Source organism: Linepithema humile, chromosome 1 (assembly GCF_040581485.1).
Source record: "Linepithema humile isolate Giens D197 chromosome 1, Lhum_UNIL_v1.0, whole genome shotgun sequence".
Lineage (NCBI taxonomy): Eukaryota > Metazoa > Arthropoda > Insecta > Hymenoptera > Formicidae > Linepithema > Linepithema humile.
In genome coordinates, this window is record NC_090128.1 from 12,702,108 (window position 1) to 12,715,398 (window position 13,291).

The 13,291-nt window shown below is 31.2% G+C and overlaps 3 protein-coding genes across 4 annotated transcripts; all 3 read left to right on the top strand.

Annotated features, from left to right (window-relative positions):
* Positions 1-26: 26 nt before the first annotated feature.
* Trs31 (trafficking protein particle complex subunit 31) lies at positions 27-1,667 on the top strand. The gene is made up of 3 exons (XM_012361625.2): positions 27-341; positions 549-858; positions 929-1,667. The coding sequence occupies exons 1-3, from the start codon at positions 175-177 to the stop codon at positions 1,025-1,027; spliced, it is 576 nt and encodes a 191-aa protein (XP_012217048.1). The 5' UTR covers positions 27-174; the 3' UTR covers positions 1,028-1,667.
* Positions 1,668-3,054: 1,387 nt separating this feature from the next.
* CtsL1 (cathepsin L) lies at positions 3,055-8,334 on the top strand. Of its 2 annotated transcripts, none has more exons than XM_012361618.2 (7): positions 3,055-3,212; positions 5,548-5,670; positions 6,114-6,266; positions 6,340-6,531; positions 6,791-6,996; positions 7,076-7,227; positions 7,449-8,334. In XM_012361618.2, exons 2-7 carry the CDS (start codon positions 5,572-5,574, stop codon positions 7,658-7,660), a joined length of 1,014 nt encoding a protein of 337 aa, XP_012217041.1. In that variant the 5' UTR covers positions 3,055-3,212; positions 5,548-5,571; the 3' UTR covers positions 7,661-8,334. The 2 variants fall into 2 exon arrangements, with proteins under 2 accessions (XP_012217041.1, XP_012217042.1); XM_012361619.2 differs by lacking the exon at positions 3,055-3,212 and adding an exon at positions 4,767-4,910.
* Positions 8,335-9,218: 884 nt separating this feature from the next.
* Gmer (GDP-L-fucose synthase-like protein) lies at positions 9,219-11,421 on the top strand. The gene is made up of 6 exons (XM_012361621.2): positions 9,219-9,603; positions 9,672-9,786; positions 9,871-9,999; positions 10,083-10,296; positions 10,357-10,494; positions 10,732-11,421. Exons 1-6 carry the CDS (start codon positions 9,479-9,481, stop codon positions 10,965-10,967), a joined length of 957 nt encoding a protein of 318 aa, XP_012217044.1. The 5' UTR covers positions 9,219-9,478; the 3' UTR covers positions 10,968-11,421.
* The last annotated feature ends 1,870 nt before the right edge of the window (positions 11,422-13,291 follow it).

Consider the following 13,291-nt stretch of genomic DNA (forward strand, 5'->3'; position numbering starts at 1 on the left):
TACTCTGCTCTCCCAATCGAACTAATTTCATATCATGATGTTAGATGTCAGTTTGATCGCAAAAAATGGCGATACAGTGTGTACAAAAACATCATTTTGACAGCACAACACTATAGCATTTTTTAACGATACATTCGTAAAAATTACATGTGACACAGTCAATAATTATCAAAAATGTCGAGCATCACGATATCAGCGATAAGACCGCGAACCAGTATCCTTGACAAATCATTGAGCAAGGGTAAAGGAGAGGTTAGTTTGAGCTGTTTTGCCCTTTTATTCTCCGAATTGGTGCAATACTGCCAAAACAGAGTCTACACCGTTCCAGAACTACAGAATAAGTAAGAAAAACAAATTATATTTAATGTAAATTGTTCCTCTAATACTAATTTGGTGGCTATATGTTACATATAACATTATATATTTATATAAATTTATGATTGCTTAGATCATATTTATATACAATGATTGCAGCCTAAATAGATAAATGAATCTAATATTGTAGATAAAATATTCGTATAATAAATATTTTGTATTGCTGCATATAGATTGGCAGAGATTGGAGCAGAAGTTGGGCATAGGATAACAGATTTGCTTGTGATGCGAGAAAAAGGTGGAAAGCGTGAGATAAAACTGCTGAATGTACTATTATTCATCAAAAGTACTGTATGGAAGTCTCTATTTGGTCGGGAGGCCGATAAGTTGGAACATGCCAATGATGATGAACGTACTTATTATATTATTGAGAAAGAATCTCTGGTAAATAAATTTGTCTCGGTGCCCAAAGATAAAGGAAGTTTAAACTGCGCATCCTTTGTTGCTGGTATTGTAGAGGCTGTACTTTGCGATTGTGGTTTTGTAAGTAAATTAAAATTAATCACTTTTTAATGTCAATTTCAAGATATCAGAAAAAAAATTTTAATTACAGCCTGCAAAGGTAACTGCTCATTGGCATAAAGGAACTACATATATGGTGAAATTTGACGATGCTGTTGTTGCGCGAGATAAACAACTTGAAGATCGGTAATAGAAAAAAATAAGGAAAAGTTAATGTCAAGCAAAAAATATATCTATATATAAACTATACTATGTTAAATCCATACAAGATCCTCAATTAATAAGTTAAACTTATATATTTTAAATATATGTATCTTATATTTTTAAGGCTAGCCTTGCTTAATTGTTAAAAGATCAATTGATTCTTTATAATTATGTTTATAAAGAAATGTTTATTCTGTAATTCTTTCTTTTTAATGATTTATTAACCATTTATTAATATTGTGTTTTAATAATTTATTCTGTACAATCCAGTATTAGATAAAGATCAACTCTGCTCATCTCACTAAAATATGATTGTTAATTTAATTGAATTTGAATTGTCTATCAGCATAAGACACTTGCCCAGTACGATATAAATGTTCTTTTGCGCCCTGTTGGAAATAAAGACAATATTGTCTTAATGTTGCGGTACACTAATACATTTTAATTATAACACTTAATTATAACACTTAAAAATATCTTACCCTGGATCTCTTTAGATGCAATGCAGTAACAGTAATAAGAGCTATAACAACTCCCATTCTTGTAAGATAATTTAGTGCAGTAGGTATAAAGTGTACCTCCAGTGATGTTTTTGCTGATGCATATCTGTATATTCCCGTATCAAACTATATGCATAAAATATGAATAATTGTGACAAAGTATTGCAATTTATTTATATAATTAATACAATTTTCAAACTTATTATTTTTAAAGAAAAAAATCATTAAATTCAAGCATAATAAGCAGCTCCTACTATTGCCATATTTACTAAACTTGTAGTTAGATCTATTATATAATCATTGTAAGCATAATTCTGTAGTCAAATTATAAAGCATATACAACTCATTAAAACACACAGAAATTACACACACTTTTATAAATGTCATAGATTTTTTAGTCTGTCACTGTTCATTTAATATCAAATATTTGAGCATATATAAAACTAATGCAGTATAAAAATTAGAGTAGCACACTTAGCGTTAAATAAGAGTGACAGCACAAACTATTATTACAAAAACAAATAATAACAATAAATAAAATAACTCAATAGTTGAATAATCGTAAATATAGTGCGCGAGATCAATATTACAAATATATATTTTTGGAGGTATAAGTTAGGTTAAGTTAGGTTAAGGTTTTCTTTTGTACGTACAAGGAGACTTTTGGTCGGATGCTCCGATTGCTTCAGATACAATTCGCGCAATTGCTTCCGTTTTGCATCTCTCCATAGTGCAATTTCTTTTTCTTGTGGCGAAACGTCATATATCTTTTTTGAAGACATTTTGTATGATGGTTCGAATGTCTCAGTGTTTCTCGCTCTTTCCTGCTTTATCACGCGACATACGTGCGACTTTTATCGACTGTAAAGATTGTAAATTATCAAAAATTTTGCTTCAAATTAATATTAAATTTTAACTTTTATTTTTTAAATATAAAAGACATCACTACTTTCCATTCTTGGATCTTTAAGTTTAATTTTTGTAAAAATCTTATGTGCTCTCTAATATAAATATAAAAAAAATGTTGCATTTATCTATTTTACATAAATATATATTATAATAAGAAATTAGTAAATATATATTAAAAGAATTCATAAATAGAAAATTCGTTTCTTTACATTCCGAGAAGATTTATACTTTTTATATCGTATTTATATCGTATTGAGCTACGCACAATATAAAGCGTTATTAATAAAACATGTCTTGTGATATCATTCTAATTTATTGTCTGAAAGCAACAAAATATAGCGATAAGTAATTAATTGCGACGATCTTTCTCGCGGGTTATCGTTTCCGCCTTTCAGTAAAGTGACTTCAAAGCTTCCGTAGAAGCGTATGACGCATTTCCTTTTCATTTGTGGAGACGATTATAAATCTGGGTTATTCGATATTTATTTATCGCGGGCACATGACATGCGAGTGTGATGTCGCGTCTGGTCGCGTCTCGCTCGGCACGAAACGGCACAAAGGATATAAGTTTAAATTCGCATGGATAAATAAACAACGACTCGCATTTCTCCGATTACTGCCAATGAATCACGTAGTCTATGGTAGTGGAAGCTACCGGGAGGGGAAGGAATACAAAAGACCGACGCGAAGTCATCATTCACTTGTGTCAGCGTTCACTCCACTCGTTGTAGTTCTCCCGTCTTACCAGAGGGAAAAAAGCGGGTAAGTACAATAATTATATGTGCATTATTCACGATACTTAACCGATATTTATCAGTACTCATTCCTGTTAATCGACAAATCGTCCTCCAATAGTTTGCCGTTAATTGTGCTACTTAGAAAAAATTCGTTCTGTTGTGTCCGATTTGATCGTTGAAAAAGAAAGAGAATTGTGTTGTATAATGGACTTAATTTTTCTTGTTTTTTTCTTTCTGAAACTTGAATGTCTTTCTTTGCTCACACAGAGCAGCAATATTTGTTTAGTTTACATAACCGCACACGCATCTATGCGGAGAAATCAACCAATTGCATGTTAACATACAGGACGTGGTAAAATGGCGTTTATATTGTTAAGTACATTAGTCGATTTCTTTGTACTCATTCTTGATGTGACTTCGCTTGAATAGGTTTTAAAACGAACTGTTATCAATGTTGTTTAGAATGATAGTCATGAATATCAAGCATCTGGATATTTTTTCCACATGAAAATATATACTTTTGTCTCCAAACTCGAGGAAATGATTCACTTTTTAATAACTATCGCTATGCTGTAACGAGCAAAAATCACGCGATCTAACTCGAGAATCATCGCGCCGTAAATAATTATAACTATCAATTGTTGAAAACATTGAAAAACAATTGAAGGAAGAAAACATTGTTATGTAAATAATTATAAATTATAATATCAATTGTAAATATAATTATAATATCAATTGTTGAAGCTAGCGAGAACATCGATACTGCATTGGAGACGTATGTACTTTTTTATATGACCTTAACAAATGCGCTTATCACATTGAACGCAAGGAAACGTTTATCTAATGCGCAATTAAGAGAATAAACATTTTTCTACAAATCTTTAATGACTTGAAATGCGCAATTTCAGATTGCTTAATCACATGAACATACATTATCACTTTGATGAAAAAGTAAGATAATATAAGCGATACGATGTGTGTGCGACATAGTTTCAGCTCTTGGTTTCGTTGAGACATTAAATGATACTGAATCATATCACAGATCACGAAAATATATGACTAATCTCGAGTACCGAAATAGCAAATAAAAGAATGATGCCCTCCTCTATATTTATTTAAACAATTGCAACATATACGCGCACGTGTTTATTTTGTTTCGCGAAGGCAAATTCATAAAAAGTAGATCAATTTTATAACAAATTGTAATAGATACTTTTAACGAAAATTAAATTAATCGGTTTATGAAATATTTGACAGGATACTGCTTCGAAATTCCGGACGTTCAAACTTGACCAAAGATTTTCAAGTTTATTTGAAAATTATCTATATATAGTATTATCTATTTATTATCCACATGTTTTTATATTTAACGAACATTTTTCGTTTAATTTTAATACTTAATAAATGTTAATTTTCGATAGTAGATAATTTTATAATTTTGCGTAACGGATTAAACGTTTAGGGAGGCAACAAATCCGAAATTTTTTACAAGATAATAAAGAAACACGACCCTGAAGACAAAGCTTCCGAACGCACATCACGCGCGTGCGTATACATGTGTTTACAGTTTGATCAGCTGGACGTTCATTGTTCGCGTTGTTACGAGGTCTCGATAATCCGTTATCTCAGATTCATTCCAAGTTCGTGGTTTTTGATGCATTTGTTACAACTTGCGAGAAATATGCGTCATTCGTTGTATTTCTATTAAAACCGCAATTACATCGTAAGAGCAATTTACATCTCGTTCAACGATTATTTATTCCTTGAAGGTCACGTCGGTAGAGAAAGTAAAATGAATGTTGAGTGCGATCAACGCAATCAAAATTATTTGATTGGCTGTGAGACACTATTTTATATACATTGTTTTCGCGATAACAGTGACGAATACGTCGTTTTGCTGCGCGTTTTCTTATCATGAAAATAAAATGACATTTGCTCCAACGCAAATATAAAAACTCTTCTTCGCGATAATCGCAGTACAAAATGACGATCGGTCACGCTGACGCAACATTTTCTACGAATGTTGCGTGTCATTTCCGAAATTTCGGTCATGTCTGTTTTGCAGGACAAAGCCGTATTAGCTTGTGATTATTAATGGAACTCATTCGTGATTTATTAAATTATATTTTTATTTTTTAATAATATATAGATAGAAAATTTATATATTTTTAACAAGAAATCATAAAAGTTTTATAATATTCTTATATGAATGTATCCAATAAGATAAAATAAGAATCATTAAGATTAGTTGGAAAATTTTTCTAATTCTATCTGATCTGTAATCAAAAGAGTAATTGCATGATTTCTTTCAAAGTCATTCAAATTGGAGCATAATATTGAAATAATTTTTGTGTTTTCAGGTAAATTATTATTAAGAGGCAATCATGAAGGGTATAGTGGCTTTGTTATTATTGGCAGTACTTGCCACAACGCAAGCTGTTTCCTTTGACAAGATCTTGGATACAGAATGGTTTATCTTTAAGGTATATATGTTAAATTATTTGTTAAATTTACTGATTATGTGCTGTGTGAAAGTTTATCCGTTTTGTATTCAGTTATTGGATCTGGCAATGACATAGATATTATGTTTGTTTATAAAGAGTTATTGGTTACACTTGAATTCTGTAGATCATATTTCCTGTGCGGTAGCAAGCATGATCTGATTCAGCACTTGGTAATAAGACAAAGCTACATAAGTGACTCAGATTACAGTATTGATATAAGAAATTTTTGAAAAAAAGTTTTTATTCTAAATAATTATTAGTTGATCAATGAAATAAAGAAAGGCTAAAAAATTAACATTTTATGTTTAGTCTTTTTTTCAAAATAGACACTGTAAAATGAATTACATTGAAATATTTTGTATTAATAATTTAAATTATTGAGAAATAGAATAAATATTGATTGTATGTATTATTGCTTTTAGACGCATCATAAAAAAATCTACAAATCCCAAGTTGAGGAAGGCTATAGAATGAAGATTTTCTTAGATAATAAGCGCAAGATTGCCGAACATAATCGCAAATATGAATTAAAACAAGTTTCCTACAAACTAGGAATGAATAAGTACGGTGATATGGTGAGTTCAGAGAAGCAAATTATCTTAATTCGCAGATGAACAATTTTCTGTGAAACGCATATTTCTCTTACAGTTGCATCATGAATTTGTCAGTGCTTTGAATGGCTTCAATAAGTCAGTGGGCGCTAGAAAGGAACTTATAGGAGGAACATACATCGCGCCAGCTAATATTGAATTACCAAAACAAGTCGATTGGAGAAAACAAGGCGCTGTCACTGCAGTTAAGGATCAAGGACACTGTGGATCCTGCTGGGCGTTCTCAGCAGTAAGCCTGTTTTACTTTAATGCCCTTATATTGCTAATTATATTTCGGTTCAACTTTGTGCAATGCACATATTTTAAAATATACTTTTGAGTTATGTTTATATTTTATTATATCCAAACTTTTTTTCAACAAATTGCATCTCAAATTATACCAACGTTTTTTCAATTTTTGATATTTTTTTATGTATATTTGATATTTTTTGCTTTCTTTCTTAACAATTTTGTTGACAATACTAATTGATATATTTTTTTTCTTACAGACTGGAGCCTTAGAAGGACAACATTTCAGACAAACAGGTGTTTTAGTGTCCTTGAGTGAACAAAATCTAGTTGATTGTTCCAGTAAATACGGAAATAATGGATGCAACGGTGGTTTAATGGATGGCGCCTTCCGGTATGTTAGGGACAACAGAGGCCTCGATACCGAAAAGTCTTACCCATACGAAGCAGAGAATGACAAATGCAGGTATGTGTTAATTACCTTTTGTGTGACGGAAACAATTACTCATAGAATCTTATGATCTATTACACACCTGAAATTACAGATACAATCCGAAAAACAGCGGCGCTAATGATGTCGGCTACATGGACATTCCCGAAGGAGATGAACAGAAACTAAAGGCTGCGGTTGCCACCGTAGGTCCAGTCTCTGTTGCTATTGATGCTTCTCATCAGTCATTCCAGCTGTACAGTGAAGGTATATATATATAATAGATTTATAGATAATGGAAAGTAATCTAATTAATTGTAATTAATGCTACATAACATTGATATAATTTGACCTAATACAAATCTAAAACTTGTATGCCTATTTTAACCTTGTAAATGATAGATTTATTGCAAAAGTTGTAAAAACAATTCTAAATTTAGTTTGTGCTCTGACTTTTCTCTTTTCACTTCAAATCTTTCAATTTTTAGGAGTATACTATGAGCCTAATTGCGATTCACAAAACTTGGATCATGGTGTGCTGGCCGTCGGTTATGGTACGGATTCGGAAACTGGTGACGATTATTGGATAGTAAAGAACAGTTGGAGTGAAGGATGGGGCGAGAACGGTTACATCAAGATGGCCAGGAATAGAGAAAATCATTGCGGTATAGCGAGTAGTGCCAGTTATCCTCTTGTTTAATCTTTGTGAACCAACTTTTAGAGCATTGTGATCTGCTTATTTAAACATGACATTTATTTTGGGACTTAACAAAGTTTTAAAACTCTTACAAAAATTTCTCCTATGAGCCTTTCGATATATTACGATATTTCCAGATTTATAGTGCGAATGTAATTAGATTTTTGGCATCTCTGTCAATATTTTATTTTTTCTTGTTTTGCAATAGAACAGATTGGTTATAAAAAAAGAAAATTTTTTTAAAATTGTGCAACTTTTTTAGGTCCCGCTACATACCTAAATTATATATAAAAAAAAAGAGAAACTCGCGAGAATTATGAGAAGATTGTGAGCCCCAAGAATAGCGGTTCGTTAGGTTTATCAGTTTTGCGTTTTTTTATTATATAATTTAATGACAATTATGAACATTGTAGGTATTAGACTATATTTAAGTTCTTTTTTTTGCTAACCCGTGTCCGCAAAATAACACAGTTATTATTCGAGGTATTTTAAAGCAGCTATAATACTATTATAGAGAGAAACAAACAGGTTTAGCAATTATAATCTAGCTAGGAATGAAATTATCTATTATAGTTATACATATACTTCGGATAATAACTCGGTTTAAGTCAATGTTTGCTACGCAAACTGATCTCTATTTTTTAAACAAAATATAGAATAAAAAAAAGCTAAATAATTACATTAGTTTTATTTGCTCCTCAGACGTTTATGAATAATCTAGATATATATGTTGATTGTTTGATGAAAATTAAGTTACACATGCGGCAAGCTTTGTGTCCTATATCATAAAGCAAACAAGTGCGATGTATTTATATTTTTAATACTTTTGTCATTGCTTCATCCCGCATTTCGACGCATTAACGCGTCTGAGACAGTGATTGATCGCTGGGATATCGCGATCGAGTACTATCTACAAAATATACGCATTGCATTCATTTCTGATAACTCGTTAGTCATATGTCGAACCAGGAAAAGTATTTCTTTCTATTCCTTTGTGTCTCGTCTGAGTTATTAATCATTATGCTGGACTTCCTTACGCAAGTTATAAATTTACTTGTTATTGAAGAAAACTCTGTTACGAAGTCCAGTCAATTAGTTAAGGAGATAAATCTTTTGTTCATAATTGCTTATATTTAAATCATAGTGTTTTTATTTTATTCGAAGCAAGAAAATAGTTCTTTGTTTCATTTTGGATAAGGAAAATTCTTCTTAAAAGTTTCTCGAATTATTTACCTTAAAAACATTTTAATACATGTACTCACTTTAAGCTACATATTTGTAAAAATAATCTTTGTTACATAATAATATATAAATTACGTATAATAAATATTTAAGTATATGTAACAAATATTTCAAAGTTAAGATTAACTATCTTGTTAAATGATAATTATATTAAACAAATAAAATGTAAAAAAGTATAGATTAAAATTTATACTATATTTTTAAAATATAGTTTTTGTTATAAATTTTCAAACTTTTTATTAACAGTTGATAACTCAACTGCTACGTGTACATTCATCTTTATCATCTTATCATTATTTTTTTGTCATTTTATTTCAGTAGCTGTGGATAGATAGAGTAGCATTACATATTGTGAACCTTAACCTAATCTAACCAGCATGACTGCAGATTTTAATTTGTGCTATATAACTCAGGAGAGTTGAAGACACGTCATGACAATTTATCACGACAAATATCCTCCAGCCAGAGGATAATTTAAAAAAAAAAAAAAGTGCAGATTTTATCAACAGTTATATTTACATCAATGTTTAATCAATTATTATATTTTATTGAATTTATTAAAAGAGCCATTTTTTCGACATGAAGATTGTACTAGTAACCGGCGGTTCGGGGCTCGTTGGCAGTGCCATTCGGAATGTTATTGAACAAGATAAGAGGGAGGATGAAAAGTGGATATTTGTTGGCTCCAAAGATGCGGATTTGTGGTAAGTTAAATTAATGATTCTTAACAAGATAGAAGTTGTGGCATTTGCATTTTCAATGGTTGTCACAGCGACAAGGAGAGTACTCGCAGATTATTCAATCAACACAAACCGACACATGTTATTCACTTGGCTGCTATGGTCGGTGGACTTTTCCACAATATGTCACATAATTTGGACTTTCTGGTAAGTGTTCTTGAAAGAATCAAGATTTCTTGCAGCTGTAATTTATATCATTTCAACTATGATTAATATTAAACTTAATTGCAGCGAAACAATATACACATGAATGATAATGTTCTCCACACTGCTCATGAGCATAATATAACAAAAGTTGTTTCATGCCTCTCCACTTGTGTATTTCCTGACAAAACAACCTATCCAATTGATGAAACTATGGTAACTATATAATTATATATCTGATATTTTTATTATTAAAATAGAAATAGTTAAAATATAAAATTACTCTATATATATTTTAGGTTCACAATGGACCACCGCATCCTTCAAATTATGGTTACAGTTATGCCAAGCGACTCATAGATGTTGCAAACAGAGGTTATCACGACCAGCATGGTAGACTATACACTAGTGTAATTCCTTGCAACGTATTTGGTCCTTATGATAACTTCCATCCCAGTGCAAGTCATGTTATACCTGGTTTAATGCGAAGATTGCAAGACTTATGCAAAAATGGTATGAAACTGTTTTCTACGTATGACTTGAATTTATTACTAAATTAACATTTTTTATTAGGAAATACAGAAGATAAGATATTCACTGTGCTTGGCTCTGGCAAGCCTTTAAGACAATTTATCTATAGTATAGACTTAGCAAAATTAATTATTTGGGTGTTGCGGGAATATGACTCTGTGGAACCAATTATATTATCAGGTAATTTAAATTGTAATAATTATTGTATTATAAATATGACATATATTTTCTATCTTTTTCAATATCTTTCTATCAATTAAATTAAGTATTATTATTTATCCATAATTCTGTAATTATTACTACTTTTATCATCAAAATATTGCAAAACTAATATTCATTGATTCTACTGCAAAATGTAGAGTGTACGAATTTATCAACAGATAATATTTGTGAGTAAAAATGATTATATATTTTTAGTGGATGAAGCGCAGGAGAAATCGATAGCGGAGGTGGCGGAGACTCTGGTGCGAGCTTTCGATTTTAAAGGTAAGGTAGTATATGATACATCGGCGGCAGACGGCCAGTACAAAAAAACAGCAAGTAATGCGAAATTAAGAAGTTATCTACCCGATTTTCAATTCACTCCTTTTGAACAAGCAATTAAAGAGACTGTTGATTGGTACATAAAGAATTATGATCGAGCAAGGAATTAAAAAAACACTGCGTTCTTTTTTAAGATAATTAGAAATAAGATTTGCAATTTTTAGCTCAAATGTTTTATTTCTGTAAACAGATATGATTTAAATCGTATCCAGATATTCGTATCCAGATTCGTATCTTGATTATTGAATCTTGAAGGATTAACAATCATGTCTAACAGTATCAGTTTACCATTGCTATTATTAATTATATTTTTAAGATTATATTACTATAAATTTTATCATGTAACATTTCAAAGTGTATATAGACTATACTGTAAATCACGAATTTTGATTATAACATCTCTACTGAAGTCCAGATATTAACGTTAATACAAATAATACAATTTATTAAAAATGTTCAAAATTGAAACTGGAAACACCGAGTGTTATAGTTACAAATGTTACTCGTACAATTTTTTATATTGTAAAAAACTATATTTTTAAAATATATGATTCATGTGCAAAATGTTTTGTTCGTCACAGAAGAAGCGTGAGGTTGAAACAATTTTGAAGGAAACCGTCGACCTTTATGGGCGAGCTCGATCGAAATCCCTAAATACGCTATAATGCCGGCGAATATTTTCAGAGTTTTTAAATAAACACTCGGCGGTACGCGAATATTTTTATTGATCTGGAAATATAAGTTCTTACCGAATGCGCACTAAAGATAGATCCAGGCGAGCACCTGGTGCGGTACATTTATTTTCGCTCGTTCGCGGCACTCCTGAGATGTTATTTTAGGTCAGTCCATGCATAAATTTGACCGATGGATTGGTTTATGATGCATATTGACTACTGCATCGTGGGAACGTGCATTAATTTTGCAAGTGCGCAGGGCAAGTAGAAAAGTACTTTACTGAATTAAAAATTTTCTTTAACTCTTAACGTGTTTGATATATGTTTTATGCTATGTAGATTTTCAAAATGTATATTTTTGGAATCGTCTTTTCTTTAATAAAAATAGTTTCTCGCAAATTGAACTGTAGAAACGCAAGTTAAGCAACAAAATCTTATTTATCTAATTTTAAGTCCTTAGCGGATTTTTAATTTGAAATTTGATTGTAAAAAAATTCTTGATGTGCGTAATTACAAGACTACAATTACGTATTTCTAAAAATTCTCGTTAAGAAAAAGTCAACTCCAAATTATAATAAATTATTGGCCGTAAACCGTAGGAAGAAAATGCTATCTTTTTAAATAACGCGAAAATGTCCATTTCACATTTTAATTAATCTGTACTTTAAATTAAAAGAAAAACCAGAGTTAAAAGCGATGTCTATTAATTCGTAAATTGCAGTCTTGGCGACATGCGTTCTTTTGTAAAACACAGTCACGCTTAATGCGGCAGACAAGAGAGGAGAATTTTAATTAGTCGATGTCAGTACAATTGGCTTGCGAGAGAGTCCGAGAGAATAATGGACTAGGAAATAAAAAAATCGGCCGATTGAAAAAGGTCACGATGATTTCCACAGACGACCAACGAGTTCGTTCATGCTGTGTCGATCGATTCGAGCAAAGATAACCACGCGAGTTGCCGTATCGGGACCACGTCCCCGACCCGGCGGCGATACGAGAGATACTTTTCGACGGTCGTTCCCCTCGAAAGAGAAATAAATCACCATCCTTCCCAAAAGCATTTCTTGTATACCGGTATTCGCTCAACGATTTTGTCGCTATGAGAACAAACCCGATTAAATGCTATAAACTTTCACATAATTGCAATAGTATCGCAGGTTTTTTAAAACAAATTTTCGATAATTCGCTATTTTATTTACTGCTCCATTATTTAATTTCGTTTAAAGTTAAGATAAATTCCCTAAATGTATAATTATCTTTCGCGAAGGTTACAATTTTTTATAAGCTTCTCATATGACTTTCTAAGTGCGTCCCTGCGATAATTCATTTTGAATTTAAATATAGTTATCAGTATGTGTAACGACGATTAGAATTTATTTGAGTTATGTGATAAGAAAAGAAATATTAAGATTATTTGTGCTTATTTGTATCTCTTCTGTGATAATCGCGTTCAGTTATGCGTAATCGCATTCTAGCTACTGTATAACGGTATTCTCCCTTCTGAGAAAAAGCATACACAAACAACTATATATAAAACAGTGTGCTACGATGTCGAGGGAATATCCGCAAGGGTCGATAATAATTATCAGATTTCAGATAGAGTGAAAGCTAAAGCTCCTGACACTCTTGACTTAAAGCCCCAACCAGCGGTGAAGAGACATTCCTTAATTACACTTCTTAGTAAAGTAAAATAACAAAATAACTATTTCAAATATAATTCTCTATATATATATATATATATATAATAATTATATTATAAT

Bases quoted from the DNA above. Each gene is read 5' to 3' on its own strand.
- Trs31 (XM_012361625.2), top strand. From the start codon at position 175: ATGTCGAGCATCACGATATCAGCGATAAGACCGCGAACCAGTATCCTT. The intron at 342-548 runs GTAAGAAAAACA...TGCTGCATATAG, and splicing joins GTTCCAGAACTACAGAATAA to ATTGGCAGAGATTGGAGCAG. The intron at 859-928 runs GTAAGTAAATTA...TTTTAATTACAG, and splicing joins TACTTTGCGATTGTGGTTTT to CCTGCAAAGGTAACTGCTCA.
- Gmer (XM_012361621.2), top strand. From the start codon at position 9,479: ATGAAGATTGTACTAGTAACCGGCGGTTCGGGGCTCGTTGGCAGTGCC. The intron at 9,604-9,671 runs GTAAGTTAAATT...TGGTTGTCACAG, and splicing joins TCCAAAGATGCGGATTTGTG to CGACAAGGAGAGTACTCGCA. The intron at 9,787-9,870 runs GTAAGTGTTCTT...ACTTAATTGCAG, and splicing joins CACATAATTTGGACTTTCTG to CGAAACAATATACACATGAA.
- CtsL1 (XM_012361618.2), top strand. From the start codon at position 5,572: ATGAAGGGTATAGTGGCTTTGTTATTATTGGCAGTACTTGCCACAACG. The intron at 5,671-6,113 runs GTATATATGTTA...TATTGCTTTTAG, and splicing joins CAGAATGGTTTATCTTTAAG to ACGCATCATAAAAAAATCTA. The intron at 6,532-6,790 runs GTAAGCCTGTTT...TTTTTCTTACAG, and splicing joins CCTGCTGGGCGTTCTCAGCA to ACTGGAGCCTTAGAAGGACA.